Source organism: Dipodomys spectabilis, unplaced genomic scaffold (assembly GCF_019054845.1).
Source record: "Dipodomys spectabilis isolate Male_0828 unplaced genomic scaffold, ASM1905484v1 ptg000118l, whole genome shotgun sequence".
In the NCBI taxonomy this organism is placed as follows: domain Eukaryota; kingdom Metazoa; phylum Chordata; class Mammalia; order Rodentia; family Heteromyidae; genus Dipodomys; species Dipodomys spectabilis.
The window spans coordinates 6,842,332-6,863,568 of NW_024870795.1; the positions used below are offsets into that span (position 1 = coordinate 6,842,332).

The window sequence follows — 21,237 nt, forward strand, 5'->3', positions numbered from 1 at the left end:
AAAACTGTTAGACACAAAACACAAAGAAAAGTTTTTTATTGCCAGTAAAGGGACGGCCAAGCCCTCTTCTCACAAGAGAGAAGTATGGGCTATTGTCTGAGGTGACCTATATAATCTAAGAGGTTTAGGAGGTGGAGACCCTGGTGTGGACGTGAGGATCAGAGCTTCATCATGGTGGACTAGCATTTATGGGTGCTGCCCAAGTAGTAGATGATAAGGGGTTCTGCAGCTGCCCAGACCTGAAGGTCACTCTAAGGGGCTCTTGCTGCCTTCTATGGTGATAGCTGCCCCAGAGGAGTGCCATCCCAAGGGAAAGGGGGTTGATTATTTACTGCCTTTACTACATGGGCCTAGTGTTGCCTAGGAAAGGAGCATGCTAAGCTATGGGCTAACAAAAACAAAACAGAGATGTCTTATTTTCCTAACCCACAGCATCTGGCTAGACAGGTGTGGCTTCTATCAAAGAGGGCAAAGACCTCCCTCTAGTGCTGACTGGCACCTAATCTGGGCCCGGCCCAGGTCACACCCTGCTGGGCAAAAGAGGAAAAGCAAGAGATGCCAGAAGCCCTAGACAATCCGGAGCCGGGAGCAGAGGGGAAGTTCTCAGACACGTGGCCAGCTACAGATACAGAGAGGCCTGCTGTAAACACCTCTGGGGAACCCGTGGCATCTGGGAGCCCAGGATGAGGCTGTTCCCATGGCTGATTTTTCTGGCCCACTGGGGAGTCACCACGGCTGAAACAGGTAGGGCCCCAGGAACACCGGAGGTATCTTTGTTTTGTCCTGTGAACTCAGGTTGGAGCTGGAGCTGCTCCCAGAGGGAGCCGCAGAGACAGAGGGAACAGCTTAGGCAGGCTGCGTGAGTCTTTCCTAGAGTTTAAGTAGGGGCCACACTGGGCCAGGGTTGTCATAGCATTTGTTAATTGAAATAACATTTGAATAATGAAATATCATTTGAATCCTGAAACATAGCTAATAAGAAAACTATACTGGGGCTGGGATGTAGCTCAGTGGCAAAGCACTTGCCTAGCAAGTACTAGGGATCTGATCCCCAGTTTAAAAACAAAAAGAGCTATATCTGAATAAGATATAGCTAGACAATACACAAAATGAGGAGCAAGAAAAAGAACACTTAGAATGTGCCAGATACTGCCAGTAGTTATCATCCCTTATCTCATCTCCATTGTGTATAGGAAAATAAAGCATCAGGGAAACAGCTATGTACTGAGGCAGGAAATGATCCCCAGCTGTTCAACTATATTCTGTTTATAACAGAATGCTCACTGCTAGGTGCCGGTGGCTCATGCCTGTAATCCTAACTGCTGTGGAGGCTGAGATCTGGGGATCAGGGTTCAAAGCCAGCCCAAGGAGACAAATCTGAGAGATTCTAATTTCCAGTTAGCCACCAAATAGCCAGAAATGGGGCCGTGGCTCAAGTGATACAATGCTAGCCTTGAGTGAAAAAACTAAGGAATAGTGCCCAGGCCCTGAATTTAAGCCCCAGGACCAGCACAACCCCCGTTCTCACACATACACACAAAAGAAAGTGGAGGGCTGGGAAGGTGGCTCAGTGGTAGAGCGCTTGCCTTGCATGCTCAAGGCCCTGGGTTCGATTCCTCAGCCCACATAAGAAAAAAGCTGGAAGTGGCGCTGTGGCTCAAGTGGTAGAGCACTAGCCTTGAGCTGAAGAGCTGAGGGACAGCGCCCAGGCACTGAGTTCAGGCCCCACGACTGGATCCAAAAAAAAAAAAAAGTGAAAGTGGAGGTTGTAAGGTTTTAGGCCAGGAAAGAGCACGCAGAAGGAGGTAAAGGTGAAGAAAGAAAAGTTTATTGGGGTATATTTCCCGGCGAACTCCCTGGTCTGGATCAGAGAGGTTGTGCAGAGTCTGGTTGTAGCAGGGTTTATATGGCCGGGGTCAGCAGGAACTTTTAGCCCATAACTTGTTTTGCGAGTTTGAGCAGTTTTGGGCTAGTGCCCCCAAAGGATGATTGGGAAAGGTGGTGTCTAATTGGGACAGGTGTATAAGGAAGTGGCTTTCTCGGTTGCCTCTGCCCTCCACTTGTTAGAGATGTGGCTCAAGTGGTAGAGTACCAGCCTTGAACAGAAACGCAAGCCAGAGTGTGATACCTTGAGTTCAAGGTCAAATACTAACAGACACACACACACACACACACACACACACACACACACACAGAGTAATTTTTTTTTGGGGGGGGTCCGGTTGTGGGGCCTGAAGTCTGGGCCTGGGCTCTGTCCCTAAGCTCTTCAGCTCAAGGCTAGCGCTCTACCACTTGAGCCACAGCGCCACTTCCGGCTTTTTTTTTTTTTGGGTCCGGTCATGGGCTTGAACTCTGGGTCTGGGCACTGTCCCTCAGCTCTTCAGCTCAAGACTAGCGCTCTACCACTTGAGCCACAGTGCCACTTCCGGCTTTTTTCTTTTTGCTTATGTGGTGCTGAGGAATCGAATCCAGGGCCTCAGGCATGCAAGGCAAGCTCTCTACCACTGGGCCACCTTCCCAGCCCACTTCCGGCTTTTTTTCATTTTGCTTATGTGGTGCTGAGGAATGGAACCCAGGGCCTCAGGCATGCAAGGCAAGTGCTCTACCACTGAGCCATCTTTCCAGCCCCAGTAATTTAATTTTTTAAATTTAATTTAATTTCATGTTTAGATTTAGGCTCTCCTGTGTTGCCCAGGCTGGCTTTGAATTTCTGGACTGAAATGTCCTCTGGCCATAGCTTCTTGAGTTGCTGGGACTAGAGGCAGGCTCTACCAGCCTGGCTTCATTTGATTTGGTAGTCCCTGTAAAACAGGTACTATGGTCATGATGCCCATTTTGAGGATGAACACGAGACCATGGCTGGGAAGTGGCCTTTGTCTGCTGCTGTGAGATCTATGTCCCTCCACATGTCTTCTTGGAATGGTGGGGGTTATAGGTGCTAACTTTTCTCTTTTCCTCCAAGCTTGCTGGAATGTTTGCACATCTATACTTTTAAAGCTGAGGTAAATTTATTTATTCATTTATTTAGTGGGTCATGGGGGCTGAACTCTGGGCCTGGGCTCTGACCCTCAGCTCTTCAGCTCAAGGCTAGTGCCGTAGACTTAAGTAACAGCGCTTCTTCTGGCTTTTTTTCTGCTTATGTGGTGCTGAGGAATCGAACCCAGGGCCTCATGCATGCAAGGCAAGCGCTCTACCACTGAGCCACCTTCCCAGCCCACCTGTACATGTTTTTCAGATCCCAAGTCTTCCCTGGCTAGCCTTACTATGCTGGATTTTGCTCTACAGTCCAGTCCAGGATGGCCTTGAATTTTGATCCTCCTGCCTCAGCCTCCCAACCATGGTTCAAAGTCAGATTTTAGTTTTGGTGATACTGGAGTTTGAACTTAGTACCTTGTACTTGAACTCAATGGCTCAGCTATATTTCAGCCCTTTCTGTGTTAGGCTATTTTTCAGTTAGGGTCTTACATTTTTTATCTGGACCAGACTGGGACTGTGATCTTTCTATTTATGCTTCTTCTTCTTCTTTTTTTTTTTTTTGCCAGTCCTGGGGCTTGAACTCAGTGCCTGGGCACTGTCCCTCAGCTCTTCAGCTCAAGGCTAGTGCTCTACCACTTGAGCCACAATGCCACTTCCAGCTTTTTTTTCTGCTTATGTGGTACTGAGGAATCGAACCCAGGGCCTCATGCATGCAAGGCAAGTGCTCTACCACTGAGCCACCTTCCCAGCCCCTACTTCCATCTTTTTTTTTTTTTTGGTCTGGTCGTGGGGCCTGAACTATGGGCCTGGGCGCTGTCCCTCAGCTCTTCAGCTCAAGGCTAGCGCTTTACCACTTGAGCCACAGAACCACTTCTGGCTTTTTTCTTTTTGCTTATGTGATGCTGAGGACTTGAACCCAGGGCCTCGTGCTTACAAGGCGAATGCTCTACCACTGAGCCACCTTCCCAGCCCTACTTCCATCCTTTTTAAGTAGTTTATTGGACCTTCCCTGCCCGGCTGGCTTTGAACCACGAACCTCAGATCTTAGCCCCCTGAGTAGCTAGGATTGCAGTGCTGAACCACGAACACTCAGCTAATCCTCACAATTTACTCCTCTCCCTCCCACAAGTAGCGTTGATTACAGATGTGAGACACAGCATCTGCCCTTCAGATCAGATTTTCCTATATTTCACTAGTGTATGATAGAGTCTGGCTTTAGAGATGGGCTCAGGGAGTGATGTAGTTCACACAACTCGTATGGATCTAAAGAAGTGATTCACCTCTACAGGTCTCTTGTCTTTGCTTGAAACCAAGAACATCAAGACTCAAAGAGTCTTGAGACTCCTGAGGCTCCATGCCTCGTGCTGCTGCTGGGGAGCTGTCCTGGGCAATAGAAAGGGCATAGCCAAAGGTCTTGGTTTTCCCTGGACAATGCCTCGTTCCCAGCCCAGGATCCTCCAGATCCACTCCTCATGCAGGCTGAGGGGCACCAGCACTGACTGTTTCTTTTCCCTCCAGGGAAGTTCTGGCACATCTCTGACTTACACCTGGACCCCAACTACACAGTGACCAAAGATCCGCTCCAGGTGTGCCCATCAGCCGGCTCCCAGCCTGTGCCCAGTGCGGGGCCCTGGGGTGATTATCTCTGTGACTCTCCCTGGACCCTCATCAACTCCTCCATCTATGCCATGAAGGAGATTGAGCCGAAGCCAGACTTCATTCTCTGGACGGGGTAAGAGCAGCCCTTACTGAAGTCCTTCTTCCCTGGTGACCTGCTGTGCCATGCACCAGCCAGGCTGTAACTCATGTGTCTCCCGACTCTCACATCGGCCCTTTGTCACTTGTCCAGGCATCCCTGGTGAGTCTCCAAGATGGCCTGTGACCTGTGTCTACTGGCTGCAGCAGCCATGGCCAGGGATGCTGGGGATGTGAGCGAGCAGAGGGCTTGAAGGTTTAATTAAGCTGGGAATGGACCCTGAGCCACTTGCCCAGCCTGAGAGGTCTAAATGCAGGCAGGGAAGAAGGAACCAGAAGCAACATGGTCCAGCGTGCACTCAGTGTCCCTCTGGACAGCTGCTAGCCACTCCTGGGCTGCACAATAGCCCTAAAGAGTATTCATGGTTTGGTGCTGCTAGCACTGCCTGGCCTCAGAGACTCAGTTTCTGCTTCTCCAAGGATACTGGGGACCTTTACCTTTCCCAAGTACTTGCTTCCTCCCGTCACAGGCTACCACTGGGTTAGAGGATGCAGAGGTGCAGACTTGCCTTCAAGAAGGCCATAGAGACCAGGTGCTGGTGGTGCATGCCTGTTGCAATCCTAGCTACTCAGGAGGCTGAGGTCTGAGCATCGCAGTTCAAAGCCCAGGCAGGAAAGTCCATGAGACTCTTAGTTCCAATTAACCACCCGAAAACTGGAAGTAGATGTATCACTGTGGCTCAAAGTGGTAGAGGACTATCCTTGAGCAAAAAAAGCTCAGAGACCACAGTCAGGCCCTGAGTTCAAGCCCCATGACCCAAAGAAAAAAGGTAATAGAGACAAGTCTTTGGCCATTGGGTCAGAGATTTTGACCTGTGCAGCAGGAAGTTGTGAGCCAAAGGATCTGATGAGGAAGACTGGAAGGTGCTCAGACTAGGGAGCCACCAGGAATAGCACTCCAAGGGCCATGGGGGGAGGGGAAAGACTAACTACTAAGGAAAGTGATGATGATTGATTCCATGAGGGCCCTAGACGGCCCTGGCTGAGCTCCCTGGGGTGCAGATGAGACTGGAGCTTCCTTTCCCAAATAATAACAACAATAATAATAATACTAGAGAGATATGTGCACACTTCTACTATGATGTGCTTCAACCAAGAGGGCCCTCACCAGAAACCATACCATGTGCCTTCGACTTCTAGCCTTCAAAACCATGAACTAAATAGTTTATGTCCAACAAAAAAGCTGGAAGTGGAGCTGTGGCTCAAGTGGAAGAGTGTTAGCCTAGAGCAAAAGAGCTCAAGGACAAGACCCAGAACCAGTACACACACACACACACACACACGCACGCACGCACGCACGCACGCACGCACGCACGCACGCACGCACGCACGCACATTAGCTTCTTTACCAAGTTAAAAATAAAGAGGGTCTGGGCGAAGGCTCTGCTGGTATCATGTTCGACCACGAAGGTGGCAAAAAGAAGCCCCTGAAGCAGCCCAAGAAGCAGGCCAAGGAGATGGATGAAGAAGAGAAGGCCTTCAAGCAGAAACAGACAGAGGAGCAGAAGAAACTCGAGGAACTGAAAGCAAAGGCCGCGGGGAAGGGGCCCCTCGCCACAGGTGGAATTAAGAAGTCTGGCAAACAGCCCAGGCAGGAAAGACCGTGAGACTCCTATCTCCAATAAACCACCAGAAAACTGGAAGTGGCGCTGTAGCTCAAGTGGTAGAGCGCTCGCCTTGAGCTGAAGAGCTGAGGGACAGCGCCCAGGCCCAGAGTTCAAGCCACGACCGACAAAAAAAAAAAAAAAAGAAGTCTGGCAAAAAGTAAGCTGTTCCTTGTCCCTGAGATGATGGTGACCCTTGATTCCATTCCCACTCAACATCTGGATTTCCTGTCGTAACATTTCTGCCACCTATAGGTAGAATAAAGTTTTGTCTAGGACTCTGAACATTAAGAACAACCTTTAAAAAAAAATCCTACAGTGGCTCAGTCTCTAGTTTGTCAGCCATTGTGTCAGCCATTGCTACCTCAGCTGTAAATATCAAGTAAATCCAGCCTAGGTTCCTGCCAGAGTCTGCTATTTGTTCTACTCTTGCATTCTGTATCATCTTGAAAGTAAACCACTCATTTAAAAAATTAAAATAAAAATTAAAGGCACACCAGCTGCTGGTGGCTCATGCCTATAATCCTAGTTTGAACCACCAAAAAAATGGAAGTGGCACTGTGGCTCAAGTGGTAGAATGCTGGCTTTGTAGGAATAGCGCCCCAGCACCCAGTTCATAACTAACAAAGAAAAAAAAATGGAAGTCAAGTGCCAATGGCTCATATCTATTATCTTAGCTACTTAAGAGGCTGAGATCTGAGAATTGCAGTTTGAAACCAGCCCAGGCAGAATAGTCCATGAGACTCTTATCCCCAGTTAACCCCAAAAGCCAGAAATAAAGCTATGGTTCAAGTGCTTGAGAACTAGCTTTAAGTATAAAAGTCTAGTGAGAGGGCAAGCCCTGTGTTTAAGCCCCAGTACTGGTACACACACAGACACACACAGGGCTGGTGGCCTGGCTCAAGTGGTAATACTCATATCTAGCAAGTATAGGCCTTTGAGTTTAATTCACCATACCATCAAGGAAAAAAAAAGTTATGCCATCGTACGCTCATACATACCCACACACATGCCCATTGTAGGCCTTGAACACGTGGTGCTGTCCTTAAGCTTTTTGCTCAAAAGCTCAAGGTTAAATTTTTTTTTTTTGCTGGTTATGGGGCCTGAACTCTGGGCCTGGGTGCTGTCCCTCAGCTCTTCAGTTCAAGGTTAGCGTTCTACTACTTCAGCCACTGCGCCACTTCTGGCTTTTTCTGCTTATGTGGTACTGAGGAGTTGAACCCAGAGCCTCATGCATACAAGGCAAGCACTCTACCACTGATCCACCTTCCCAGCCCCCTCAAGGTTAAAATTCTGACACTTGAACTACAACTTCACTTCTCGCTTTTTGCAGTTAGTTGGAGATAAGAGTTTCACAGAAGCCAGGTGTTGGTGGCTAGGATTACATGCCTGTAATCCTAGCTACTCAGGAGGCTGAGATCTGAGGATTGCTGTTCAAAGCTAGCCCGGGCAGGAATGTCCGGACTTTTTTTTTTTTTTTTTGTCGGTCATAGGGCTTGAACTCTGCGCCTGAGCGCTGTCCCTCAGCTCTTCAGCTTAAAGCTAGCACTCTACCACTTGAGCTACAGCGCCAGTTCTGGTTTTCTGGTGGTTTATTTGAGATAAGAGTTTCACGGACTTTCCTGCCTGGTCTGGCTTTGAACCATAATCCTCAGATCTCAGCCTCCTGAGTAGCTAGGATTACAGGAGCCACCAATGCCCGGTTTCCATGAGACTCGTTTTTTTTTTTTGGGTCCGGTCGTGGGGCCTGAACTCTGGGCCTGGGCGCTGTCCCTCAGCTCTTCAGCTCAAGGCTAGTACTCTACCACTTGAGCCACAGCGCCACTTCCGGCTTTTTTCTTATGTGGTGCTGAGGAATCGAACCCAGGGCCTCGAGCATGCAAGGCAAGTGCTCTACCACTGAGCCACCTTCCCAGCCCCTTCCATGAGACTCTTATCTCCAATTAACCACCAGAAAAACTAAAAGTAGCACTGTGGCTCAAGTGGTAGAACACCTGCCTTGAGCTGAAGAGCTCAGGGACAGTGCCCAGGCCCAGAGTTCAAGCCCCACAACCACCAACAACCAAAAAAAAACCCTCCAAAAAACCACCCCCCTACTACCACCTGAAAGAAAAAGCAATAATATTAATAATGATTACTATTACTATATTATATACATATATAAATATGTATATATAATATGTATAATATATGTATATATATAAATATATATACATATATATTTTTTTTCTCCTTTATAGGACGTTTTACAAATTCTCTAGCTGTAGGTACATATTATTTCCTGTTTTACAGATGAGTGTATAGAGACTTAGTCAAGGAGCCCCACAGCAGGCAGATAGTTGGCAGAAGCTGGGTTTGAACTCTCTGGTCTGACTCCAGTCCAGTCTCTCCATGCCCACACATGTGGGCTTGCGAGGCCCAGGTCTCCAGCGCCTCTCTGCGGAGCTGTCCCTTCCTGCCTTGCCCATTCCAATGGGCATGGTGGTGTTTTGCAGGGATGACACACCTCATGTGCCCAACGAGAGCCTGGGAGAGGAGGCGGTGCTGAGGATTGTGCAGCTCCTGACTGCCCTCATCAGGGAGGTGTTTCCGGGTAAGTCTGCACCTGTCCCTGAACTCGTGGGCCTGGCTTGTGCCAGCAGGGTGACTGGAGTCCACACTCCATCCATTGACAAGGATGGCTGCTACCCAGGTCTCAGATGTGGTACAGCTGATTCCTTTTCTTTTTGTTTTGTTGGTCATGGGGCTTGAACTCTGGGCCTGGGCGCTGTCTTGAGCTCTTCAGCTCAAGGCAAGCACTCTACCACTTTGGTCACAGTGCCATTGCCAGTTTTCTCATGGTTTATTGGCAATGAGTCTCATGAACTTTCCTGCCCGGGCTGGCTTTGAACCTCGATCCTTAGATCTCAGCTTCCTGAGTAGCTAGGATTAAACATAAACCACTGGTGCCCGGCTGGTTCCTTACTTTTCTGACGACCCCCTTGGGGCCACAACAGCTCACAGGCCTGTGGACACTAGACTTCCACCAGAGGCAATGCTGTTTCAATGTCTTCTGTTTACCACCTTTCCCACAGAGTCTGTCAATACACCCAGGCGTCCCCAGATGCACAGAGGTGCACACATAGTGCTTGTGTACTGGTTTAGCACAAGCTGTCCTCAAACCATCCTGACTGCCAGGGCCTCTGGGAGATTCTGCCTTCCAGCCGAGGCTGCCAGGGCCTCTGGGCAGGGCTCAGGAGGGTGCTGTTCTGTGGGAGACAACATGGAGAGGACGGTTGTGTCCATCTGATGGTCTTTTGTGTATGTGTGTGCTGGTCCTGGGGCTTGGACTCAGGGCCTGGGCACTGTTCCTGAGCTTCTATGCTCAAGGCTGGCGTTTTACCACTTGGGCCACTGTTCTACTTGGTGCTTTATTTGATTAATTGGAGTGTCTTGGACTTTCCTGCCCCAGCTGGTTTTGAACTCAATCCTCAGATCTCAGCCTCCAGAGTACCTAGGATTTTAACTATGAGCCACCAGTGCCTGGCTGAATATAGTTTTAAGTGGGCTGGGCCAAACACAAAGTGGGAGATGCCAGCCGGGGACCGAAAGAGCTCCCATCAGCCCCCACACACACTTCAGTTCTAGTATATCTGTTAAAAGACCATAGTTGTGAAGTAATAGCAGTAAAAATAATAGCAACATGAATAACTGTAAATATAAAGTGCTGTGTCGTGGGCACAGCTCTTAAGTTCATTCTTTGTCATGAAAATTACAGGGGAGGGGCTGGGAAGGTGGCTCAGTGGTAGAGCGCTTGCCTTGCATGCATGAGGCCCTGGGTTCAATTCCCCAGCAACACATAAGCAAAAAGAAAAAAGCCGGAAGTGGCGCTGTGGCTCAAGTGGTAGAGCGCTAGCCTTGAGCTGAAGAGCTGAGGGACAGCACCCAGGCCCAGAGTTCAGGCCCTATGACCGGACTCAAAAAAAAAAGAAAAAAAGAAAATTACAGGGGAGAGAGAGGGGGAGAGTGTAGTTGTGGAGATGGAAGGGAAGGGATGGTAGGAGAAAAACAAAGGAGGAGGCAACAATGAAATGCTTGATAAGAAATGTACTCATTACATTGCTCATGTAATTGTCACCCCTCTGTATGGTATTTTCACAATAAAAAATTTTATTTGAAAAAGAAAGAAAGAAAGAAAATTACAGACGAGCTGTAACCAGTTAGGTGGTTTAGGTCAGGTGGCCAATGTAGAATACTGACTCCTGGTTTGAGCTTGGTTCTTACCCACGGTCCCTACCACCCCACCTGCAATGGAAATCAATGTATGAAAAGGATTCCAGGAGGCTCCCTGAAGCACCAACTCTGCCAGCATGTCCCACCCACTTAGTCTCATTCCTTCTTTCTCCAGCAGAGGGCGCCAGGCCTCGTGCTCATCCTTATTATCACCTACAAAGTATAGACAAGGAGCCAGGCCACAATGGCTCACACTTTATAATCCTAGCTACTCAGGAGGCTGAGATCTGAGGATCTTGGTTCAAAGCCAGCCCAGGCAGGAAAATCCGTGAGACTCTTATCTCGAATTAGCCACCAGAAAACTGGGAGTGGTGCTGTGGCTCAAGTGGTAGAGTGCTCACCTTGAGCTGAAGAGCTCAGGGACAGTGGCCAGGCCCAGAGTTCAAGACCCCAAGACCAAAGAAAAAGATGAGGAACTACAGCTCCCAGACAGTCACTTCCTAGGGAGGGATTCAAACCCAGATCTAGCTTGGAGCTTCTTTCCTCTGCTCTACACAGGGTTTCTGGAATTAAAGTGACATAGTCGGTAGGAAAATGCTTTATTCACCATGACTGTACACATACATGTGAATGATAAGGTTTTGTAGTCTGTGACATGTTGACACATTTATTTCCCAATAGCCAAGAATTTCCCAATAGCCAAGATGCCATTGGCTGTAAGATGTATCATTGTTTTATGTACTGCTAAGACAAAAATGGACAAATACATAATACACAGTGCTTTCCCACTTAGGTAGAGATTGCAAAATTCCCAGTTCTTGTAGTTTGTACAACACAGAGGGCTTGTTAGAACGAATTCTCTGCTGGAAACTTGGCTCCAGCCTCCAGCCTCCAGCCTTCCATACTGGTTCAGTTACTCTCTGGGATGTGCCACTCTGCTCCCCTCCTTTCCCCTCCCCTCCCCTTCCCTCCTTTCCCTTGCATACCAGGCTGTAACATCACAGCGTAGTACTGGTTTGGCCTGCTTGCTTCACTAGTACTACCATTTGATCCATGTCTCCAGCCATGCTTTTTTTGGTCAGTCACAGGGCATGAACTCAAGGTCTGGGTGGTATCCCTGAGTTCTTTTTCTCTCAAGATTAGTGCTAGCACTTTGAGCCACAGCTCCACTTCTGGCTTTCTGACGGTTAATTGGAAATATGAGTCTCATGGACCTTCTGCCCGTTCTAGCTTTGAACTGCAATTCTCAGATCTCAGCCTCCTGAGTAGCTTGGATTACAGCCGAGCCACCAGCACCTGGCTTAGCCATGTTTTTTGTTTTTGTTTTTTTTGTATTTTGGGTGCGGTCGTGGGGCCTGAACTCTGGGTGTGGGCGCTGTCCCTCAGCTCTTCAGCTCAAGGCTAGCGCTCTACCACTTGAGCCACAGCGCCACTTCTGGCTTTTTTTTTCTTTTTGCTTATGTGGTGCTGAGGAATCGAACCCAGGGCCACAGGCATCAAGGCAAGTGCTCTACCACTGAGCCACCTTCCCAGCCCTGCCATGTTTTTTTTGATGGTTATTTTGGAGAGTCTTATAGACTTTTCTGCCCTGGCTGGCTTCAACCATGATCCTCTAGAGCTCAGTCTCCTGAGTAGCTAGGATTACAGGCATGTAATCTTTGTTGGCAAGATATTTTTGTTTATTGTCCATTATTTATTGACCATCTACTACCTGCCAGACACAGAGGCTAAAATGAAAGCAGGAATGAAGTGGTTCACAAAGAGGCAGTCGGCTGGGTTCCCCTGTACTTTGTGGTCTCAGACACAGGCTGCTTCCTCAGGGAGCCCTCCCCTGATACCCATACTCCACAGGAAACAGCCCTTCCCTTCTTGTGACAGCCCTTACCTCTGATCACCCACTACCTGACAACCTAGTATACTGCCACACCCCTGGAACTGGGCCTGCAAACCTGGTTCCAAGCTCTATGCACTGGCACACAGTAGGTGTTCAGTAGACAATATTTACTGGCTATAGGCATGAATAAAACTGGGGCTGGGAAGGTGGCTCAGTGGTAGACTGCTTGCCTTGCATGCATGAGGACCTGGGTTCGATTCCTCAGCACCCACATAAGCAGAAAAAGCTAGAAGTGGCACTGTGGCTCAAGTGGTAGAGCAAAAGGCTTGAGCTGAAGAGCTGAGGGATAGTGCACAGGCCCAGAGTTCAAGCCCCATGACCCCCCTGCCAAAAAAAAAAAAAAGAATGAAACTCAAGAATGAGCCAGACACACCAACCCCAGAAGATGGATCTATTTTTGTTGTTGTTTTTCTTTTTGTTATTGTTGTTTTGCCAGTCCAGGGGCTTGAACTCAGGGCCTGGGTGCTGTACCTGAGCTTTCTTGCTCAAGGCTAGCATTCTACCACTTGAGCCACAGTGCCACTTCTGGCCTTTTCTGTTTATGTGGGACTGAGGAATTGAACCCAGAGCCTCATGCATGCTAGGCAAGCACTCTACCACTAAGTCACCTTCCCAGTCCAGAAGATGCATGTGCAATTGACAAAAGTAGAGGACCCTGAATTACCAAATGGCTGAAATGCCAACAAATCCCTAGTTTCCTTATCACAAGCTGAGGTCTCCTCTCTGACCAGGAAATTTCTTGCTAGGAAAGGGGTTAGGGGCCAGAGCAGGCAACTCACTGCTCTTCCTCCCCAGGCAAAGCTCAGCCAGACAGATGCAATCAGATGTGGTTTTGTACTTACTGCATTTCCCTCATCTGATTTATTGCTCTTCCCCGCTGGCTGTGCTGGTCGGCTGCAAGAGAACGTGACACCTACCAAGTGCTTTGGAATCGTTTCTGAATATTTCTTCTTTTCTTCCCAGACACTAAAGTCTATGCTGCTTTGGGAAACCACGACTTTCACCCTAAAAACCAGTTCCCAGCAGGGAGCAACAATATCTACAATCAAGTAGCAGAACTATGGCGACCGTGGCTTAGTAATGAATCCATTGCTCTCTTCAAAGAAGGTATCACTGACACTGGAGCACATACTATGTGTCAGATTTTGATCTCATTTTCCCAACCCCTTAACATCAGTACAGATATTTATTTCCAGTTCACACATTAGCAGACTGAGACACAGTCACTTGGCAAAGGCAGGCTTGAGAACAGAATCTAGGACAGAATCTGAGGCTTATGTTCTGAACCCTGAGCACTGTTAAGGAATAGAAACCAGTGAGTGTAAAGTTATGCCAGTACTGGGGCTTGAACTTGGAGCCATGGGCTCCTACTTAGATTTCTCTGCTCAAGGGCCAGTGCTCTACCAATTGAGGCATGCCTCTACTTCTAACTCCGCCCCCCTCCCCAACCCCAGTCCTGAGGTTTGAACTCAGGGCCTGGGCACTGTCCCTGAACTTCTTTTGCTCAAGTCTAGCACTCTACCACTTGAGCCACAGCGCCACTTCTGGCTTTTTCTATTTATGTGGTACTGAGGAATTGAACCCAGGGCTTCGTGAATGCTAGGGAAGCACTCTACCACTAAGCCACATTCCCAGCCCCTATTTCTAACTTTTTGCTGGTTATTTGGATATGAGTGTCATAGTCTTCTTCTGTGTGGGCAGGCTTGGAACCATGATCCTCAGATCTCAGCCTCCTGAGTAACTAGGATTACAGATATGAGTCACCAGTGCCTAGCTTCCCAAAACAGTATCTATTGAGCCGTTACTGTGTGCCAGGCACTGTCCTCAGCGTGACAGCAGACTGCAGCAGTCCTAGGGAAAAGCAGGAGCCTTCATCTCAAGCCAGCTTGAATCTCACTGCTACTGATCATCCAATGTGGTAATTGTTTTCTCCTGGGAGCCCCTATGTGTTATAGTAAGCTTGCATCATCTCAGGTCTCTTTTCATTAGATGCCAGTGTAACACTTCCTATTGTGATGACAACAACAACAAAAAAATCCCAGCTAGACACCAGTGACTTATGCTCATGCCTAGCTACTCAGGAGGCTGAGATCTGAGGATTGTGGTTTGAAGCTAGCCTGGGTATGAAAATCTATGAATCGGGGCTGGGAAGGTGGCTCAGTGGTAGAGCGCTTGCCTGAGGCCCTGGGTTCAATTCCTCAGCACAACATAAGCAAAAAGAAAAAAGCCGGAAGTGGCTCTGTGGCTCAAGTGGTAGAGCGCTAGCCTTGAGCTAAAGAAATGAGGGACAGCGCCCAGGCCCAGAGTTCAGGCCCCACAACTGGATCCAAAAAAAAAAAAAAAAAATCTATGAATCTTATTTCCTACTAAGCATCAGAAAAGCCAGACGTAGAACTGTGGCTCAAGTAGTAGAGTGCTAACCTTGAGGGAAAATAAAAAGCTCAAGAGACTGTTTCCAGGCCCTGAGTTCTAGCCTCAGGCCCCACATGCACTACACACACACACACACACACACACACACACACACACACACACACACACACACACTTCTCTACACATTGTCAAATACTCCTATTTAACAACTACTAGTCTACTGAGTGCCGGTGGCTCATGCCTGTAAGCCTAGCTACTCAGGAGGCTGAGATCTGAGGATCGCGATTCAAAGCTAGCCCAGGCAGAAAAGTTCATGAGAGTCTTATCTCCAATAAACCACCAGAAAACCAGAAGTAAAACCAGAAAACCAGAGCTCTGTGGCTCAAGTGGTAGAGTGCTCACCTTGAGCTGAAGAGCTCAGGGACAGTGCCCAGGCCCATAGTTCAAGTCCCATGATAAAAAAACAAAACAAAACAAAAAACTCTGAAAAAATGGCTAGTCTAAGCTGGGTGCTAAAGACCTGATTCATACCTGTAATCCTAGCTACTCAGGTTTCTGAGATCTGAGGATCTTGGTTCAAAGCTAGACCTAGCAGAAAAATCTGTGAGACTCTTATCTCCAATTAACTATAAAAAGCTAGAAGTGGAGCTGTGGTTTAAGTGATAGAGTGCTAGCCTCGATCCCTAAAGCTTAAGGACAGCACCCCCAAGTCCAGGGTTCAAGCCCTAAGACTGCCAAAAATAAAAATAAAAAACACCTCAATGGTCTAGAGGCATAGCCAGCCCCAGGCATACCTGACTCTTCTCTTCACACACCCCGGACTATGACCTAAATAGGTCAGTTCCTGGGCCAGTTCCTGCATGGAGGGCGGTTCACCATGGGCCTGGATATACAAACACATTCCATTCTTATTTCCATTATACAGATGAGGAAATAGCATGGTGTAGTGAAGTCACTTTTCCAAGGACACAGCTAAAGAGCAATGGAGCCAGGACTTGAACCCAGGAAGCCTGGCAGCCTTCCTGTGGGAAGGAAGGGGAGGAAGGCTGTGGGGTTGGCGGGGAGGTGGAGAGAGGTGGACAGGACAAAGACCACCTTCAGGCTCTCTCTGGTTGTGCCATCACAGGTGCCTTCTATTCTGAGAAGCTGTCGGGTCTCAGCAGGGCAGGGAGAGTTGTGGTTCTCAATACCAATCTATACTACAGCAACAACCAACAGACAGCCGGCATGGCTGACCCGGCCCTGCAGTTCCAGTGGCTGGAAGAGGTGTTGAGCAATGCATCCCAAGCTGGGGAGATGGTGAGGGCGCCTGCTTCTTCCTCCTCCCTTTCTGGGTACTTTGAGGACAAGTCTCCATTCAGCACGAACACATCCACTCCCTCGCCCCTGCTCACATCCTCCAGGGTTCTACAGGGCCAGGCAGAGGAGCACTGGGAGCACGAGGATCACTGGGAGTGGCTCCTTCCCTTCTAAGATCCCTATGAAAGTCAGGCATCGGTGGCTCATGCCTGTAATCCTAGCCACTCTGGAAGGTCAGGTCTGAGGATGGAGGTTTGAAGCCAGCCAGGGCAGGAATGTCTGTGAGATGCCTATCTCCAATTAGACGTGAGGAGGAAAAAAAGCGCCAGGTGCCAGTGACTCCTGCCTGTAATCCTAGCTACTCAGGAGCCTGAGATCTGAGGATCATGGTTCAAAGCCAGCCCGTGGAGTTAATGAACCATCAGAAAAACTGGAAGAGGTTCTGTGGCTCAGAGTACTAGAATGCTACCCTGGAGTGAAAATGCTCAGAGAGACAGTGCCTAGGCTTTGAGTTCAAGCCCCACAGCTGCCTTAAAAAAAAAAAAATCTAGCCAAGTATGGTGGCTCACACCTGTAATCCCAGCTACTCAGGAGGCTGAGAGCTAAGGATTGTGGTTTAAAGCCAGCTTGGGCAGGAAAGACCAGGTATGAGCCACCAGTGTGCAGATGAGCTCATACTTCAAATCCCACTCTGTTCTGCCTTCTGCAATGTGGCCAAGTGCCTGGTCCTGCTAGCCAAGTGACTCAGGGAATGTAAGGCAAGATCATGTGATCACAGCTTATGCTCCACAACCATGCAAGAACGACCTGCGCTCTCCAAGCCCGGTCTTTGAGGGGTCAGGAAGGCTTCATGGAGGAGGTGCTGTTAGATCTGGGTTTGGAGGGAGGAGATGATTTGAGCCTGCGGGAAGGAACATGGCCAGGCTTTGAGAGCAGGGAGGAGGGAGGACATCTCTGAGCTCTGCTCCTTTGTCCCGTTTCCTGTCAGGTGTACATTATTGGCCACGTGCCTCCAGGCTTCTTTGAGAAGACACGGAACAAGGCCTGGTTCCGGGAGGACTTCAATGTGGCCTACCTGCAGCTAGTCCGCAGGTTCCACCGCGTCATAGCTGGACAGTTCTTTGGGCACCACCACACCGACAGCTTTCGGATGTTCTATGATGATGCAGGTAGGAGATGGAGGGCGCCTGGCTCCTGCTGGCCTCCAATGCCCAGCCTCCCTGAGCCTTGCTACCTTTCTCCTTAAAGGTGCTCCCGTGAGCGTCATGTTCCTCACACCTGGGGTCACTCCGTGGAAAACCACGTTACCTGGAGTTGTCAATGGGGCCAACAATCCAGGCATCCGGGTGATCGAGTACGACCGAGACACACTAAATGTGCAGGTCAGGAGCCTGGGTCCCCTGGGGCCAGAGGAGAAGGGAAGGAGCTAAAGGTGTCACCCCCCCTTCCTGAACTCTCAGCTGATGATGGAGCCAGGCCACGTTCCTTCCACCTTGCTCAGGCTCAGGCTCAGAGCCACCGGTTACCACATCGGACAGTTCTTCCCCCAAACCATGTACCTGCATCATTGCCACAGCCTCCTACTTGGTCTCCTACCTCCACCTGCCCTGCTGTGGCCCCTGTGCTACACCCTACAGAGGGCTGGATCTTTAGAAAGCCCTGCTCTCATCTTGCCTCTCTCCTGTGCTCCAACCTTCAGTGCCTTCCCCGTGCCCCCAGGTAAAGTCCCATCTCCTTGGACCACAAGTCAAGGCTCCTGAGAGTTTGACCTTAAATTTCTTTTTTTCTTTTTTTTTGTCAGTCGTGGGCCTTGAACTCTGGGCCTGGGCGCTGTCCCTCAGCTCTTTGGCTCAAGGCTAGCGCTCTACCACTTGAGCTCCAGCGCCACTTTCGGTTTTCTGGTGGTTTATTGGAGATTAGAGTTTCACGGGCTTTCCTGCCTGGGCTGGCTTTGAACTGCAATCCTCAGATCTCAGCCTCCTGAGTAGCTAGGATTACAGGTGTGAGCCACCGGTGCCCAGCTGACCTTAAATTTCTTTTTTTTTTTTTTGGTCCAGTTGTGGGGTCTGAACTCTGGGCCTGGGCACTGTCCCTCATTTCTTCAGCTCAAGGAAGTGCTCTATCATTTGAGCCACAGCTCCACTTCTGGCCTTTTTTTTTTCTGCTTATGTGGTGCTGAGGAATCGAACCCAGGGCCTCATACATGCAAGGCAAGCACTCTACCAGTGAGCCACCTTCCCAGCCCCCAGACCTTAAATTTCTTATCTAGTTCTTTCCATCCACTGACTAGGCTCAAACCGCCAACTCACAGAGCAATTGCTTGCCTCCCAGGATGTGCTGTGGTTGTCAAAATTACATTTTTTCCCTTTTTTTTTCTTTTGCCAGTCCTGGGGCTTGAACTCAGAACCTAGGCACTGTCACTGAGCATTTTATTCAAGGCTAGCACTCTATTACTTGAACCACAGCGCTACTTTCAGCCTTTTCTTTTCTCTCTCTTTTTTTTTTTTTTGGGTCCAGTCGTGGGGCCTGAACTCTGGGCCTGGGCGCTGTCCCTCAGCTCTTCAGCTCAAGGCTAGCACTCTATCACTTGAGCCACAGTGCCACTTCCGGCTTTTTTCTTTTTGCTTATGTGGTGCTGAGGAATCGAACCCAGGGCCTCAGGCATGCAAGGCAAGCGCTCTACCACTGAGCCACCTTCCCAGTCCTGGACCTTCCATTCTTACAGGAGAGACACTAAACAAATAAGCAAAATCAAATGTGGAACAAAGAGAGGGGTTAAGGAGAAAGAGCAGAGTGGAAAGACAGGTTGGTGATGAGTAAGGGATGTGTGCTATGTGGGACAGGGACAGTCCCAGACAGGGAAGGAGACACTTGGTTCTGAGCTAGGCTGATGGGTGTCTGGGGAAGGTGGAGGGAAGTGCAAGTCAAAGGACCCAGTGGCTGAGTGACCACATGGAAAGCACATGGAAAGCAAGTGGGTGGAACAAGGTCAGCACATGCGCGCTGTGGGGGAGGACTCTGGATTTGGAGGGTTTGGGACAGAAGCAGGACATATTCTGACACAGTTGTATAAAATCACCATTATCTGCTGTGCTGCTAGGGCAGAGGGACAGGTGCAGCGTGGCAGTAAACTAGCTTTGAGGTGATGGCGGTTTAGAATAGAGTGGTGGTGAGAAGTGTTTGGTCCTGGAGGTGTTTCAGGGGCAGAGTAGCCAGGGTTTGCTGGTACCCTGGTGTGGGAATGGGGGTGTGTGTGACAGGAAGAGAAGGAAGAAGGAGGATACTACGGCTGTACTCTTGCTCTTAATTGGCTTTCTTTCTTTTTTTGTCGGTTGTGTGACTTGAACTCTGGACCTGGGCGCTGTCCTTCAGCTCTTTAGCTCAAGACAAGCGCTCTTCCACTTGAGTCACAGCGCCACTTCTGGTTTTCTGGTGGTTCATTGGAGATGAGAGTCTCATGGTCTTTCCTGCCCAGGCTGGCTTTGAACTATGATCCTCAGATCTCAGGCTCCTGAGTAGCTAGGATTACAGGCCTGAGCCATTGGCGCCTGGCCTTATTTGGCTTTCTTATTCATGACTGGCATTCTACCACTTGAGCATAATCTCTAGTCTCCCATTGCTGGTTAGTTGGCAATGGAATTTCACAGACTTCTCTGTTTAGGCTGGCTTTGAACCTGTGGTGATGAGGGAATCTAGCTCAAGTGGTAGAGTCTCTGCCTGGCAAATGTGAGGCCCTGAGTTCAAATCTGAGACAAATGTAGGTACAGGATTTGGTGTGGGACAGCAGCTAACTTGTGGCTGGCTTCCTGTGTCTGCTGTAGGATATGGTGACCTACTTCATGAACTTGAGCCTGGCCAACACACAGCCGACCCCGAGCTGGGAGCTTGAGTACCGGCTGACAGAGGCCTACCAGGTGCCCGATGCCAGTGCTCGCTCCATGCAAGAGGCGCTGAGCCGAATCGGCAGTGACCAGGACATGCTACAGCGCTACTACGTCTACAACTCTGTCAGCTATGACACCGCGCCCTGCGAGGGGGGCTGCCGCACGGAGCACGTGTGTGCCATGCAGCAGGTGGCCTTCCCCGCCTACACCTCCTGCCTGCGTGCCTCAGGGGCCGCCCTTGCGCCAGGGCTGGCAGTGCTGGTGAGCCTGGCGGTGGCCTGGGGCGCCTTCGCCCGGCACTCATCTTCCTCTTGGTAAGATGAGGCCGGGTCAACCCACTGAGAGCTGGTCTTAACTCCCCGAAGCTGGGCTGCGACCGCTGGAGCAGGCGATGATGTCCCAACCTCTTTTTACCCACAATGCCTAGGGTACTTCTTGCATTACTCCTTTTAATACGTACATGATGGCAAAAGAACTCATTTCCCATTACAAAACGTCCTTCCTCCCCACATGGGTGTGCGCCTGCTGCTCACTGCCCGCGTAGTGAAAGGAACTTGCGATGCGTCTGTAAACCCGGTGCTCTGGGTGTTATGTCCCCTCGGAGCCACCGTTGGTCCGGAGGTGTCTGATCTTCAGCCCATTCTCTCCAGGGGCCTCGGGGGCTTGGGAGTAAAGTTAGGCCCGTGGAAGCCTGCGGGCCTCCGAGGCGCCGTTGGCTGGATCAGGAGCTCCCAGGGGCAGGTGGCAGGGCCACCTCCTGGGGACTAGGACCCAGCCTCCTAATCGCTGGAGTGGGGGGCCGGGCACTGGGGCGACTCCGCTCCTCCCGAGGCCGCGCGGGGCAGGCAAGTCCGGCTCTTGCAGGTCCCGCCCCTCCCCGGCGGCCCCGCCCCCTTCCTGCCCCGCCCCTCCCCGGCTGCTCCCGCCCATTTCCTACCTCGCGGCTCCCGGCTGCTCCCGCCCCCTTCCTGCCCCGCCCCTCCCCGGCGGCCCCGCCCCCTTCCTGCCCCGCCCCTCCCCGGCTGCTCCCGCCCATTTCCTACCTCGCGGCTCCCGGCTGCTCCCGCCCCCTTCCTGCCCCGCCCCTCCCCGGCTGCTCCCGCCTCCTTCCTGCCCCGCCCCTCCCCGGCTGCTCCCGCCCATTTCCTACCTCGTGGCTCCCGGCTGCTCCCGCCCCCTTCCTGCCCCGCCCCTCCTCGGCTGCTCCCGCCCCCTTCCCGCCCGGGCGACCCCCGGCTCG

The 21,237-nt window shown here is 50.3% G+C and overlaps 1 protein-coding gene across 1 annotated transcript; it reads left to right on the forward strand.

Annotated features, from left to right (window-relative positions):
- The first annotated feature begins 625 nt into the window (after positions 1–625).
- Smpdl3b (sphingomyelin phosphodiesterase acid like 3B) lies at positions 626–20,697 on the forward strand. Its single transcript, XM_042688723.1, has 8 exons — positions 626–744; positions 4,495–4,708; positions 8,831–8,928; positions 13,405–13,548; positions 15,941–16,113; positions 17,102–17,282; positions 17,362–17,495; positions 19,935–20,697. The coding sequence occupies exons 1-8, from the start codon at positions 684–686 to the stop codon at positions 20,313–20,315; spliced, it is 1,386 nt and encodes a 461-aa protein (XP_042544657.1). The 5' UTR covers positions 626–683; the 3' UTR covers positions 20,316–20,697.
- The last annotated feature ends 540 nt before the right edge of the window (positions 20,698–21,237 follow it).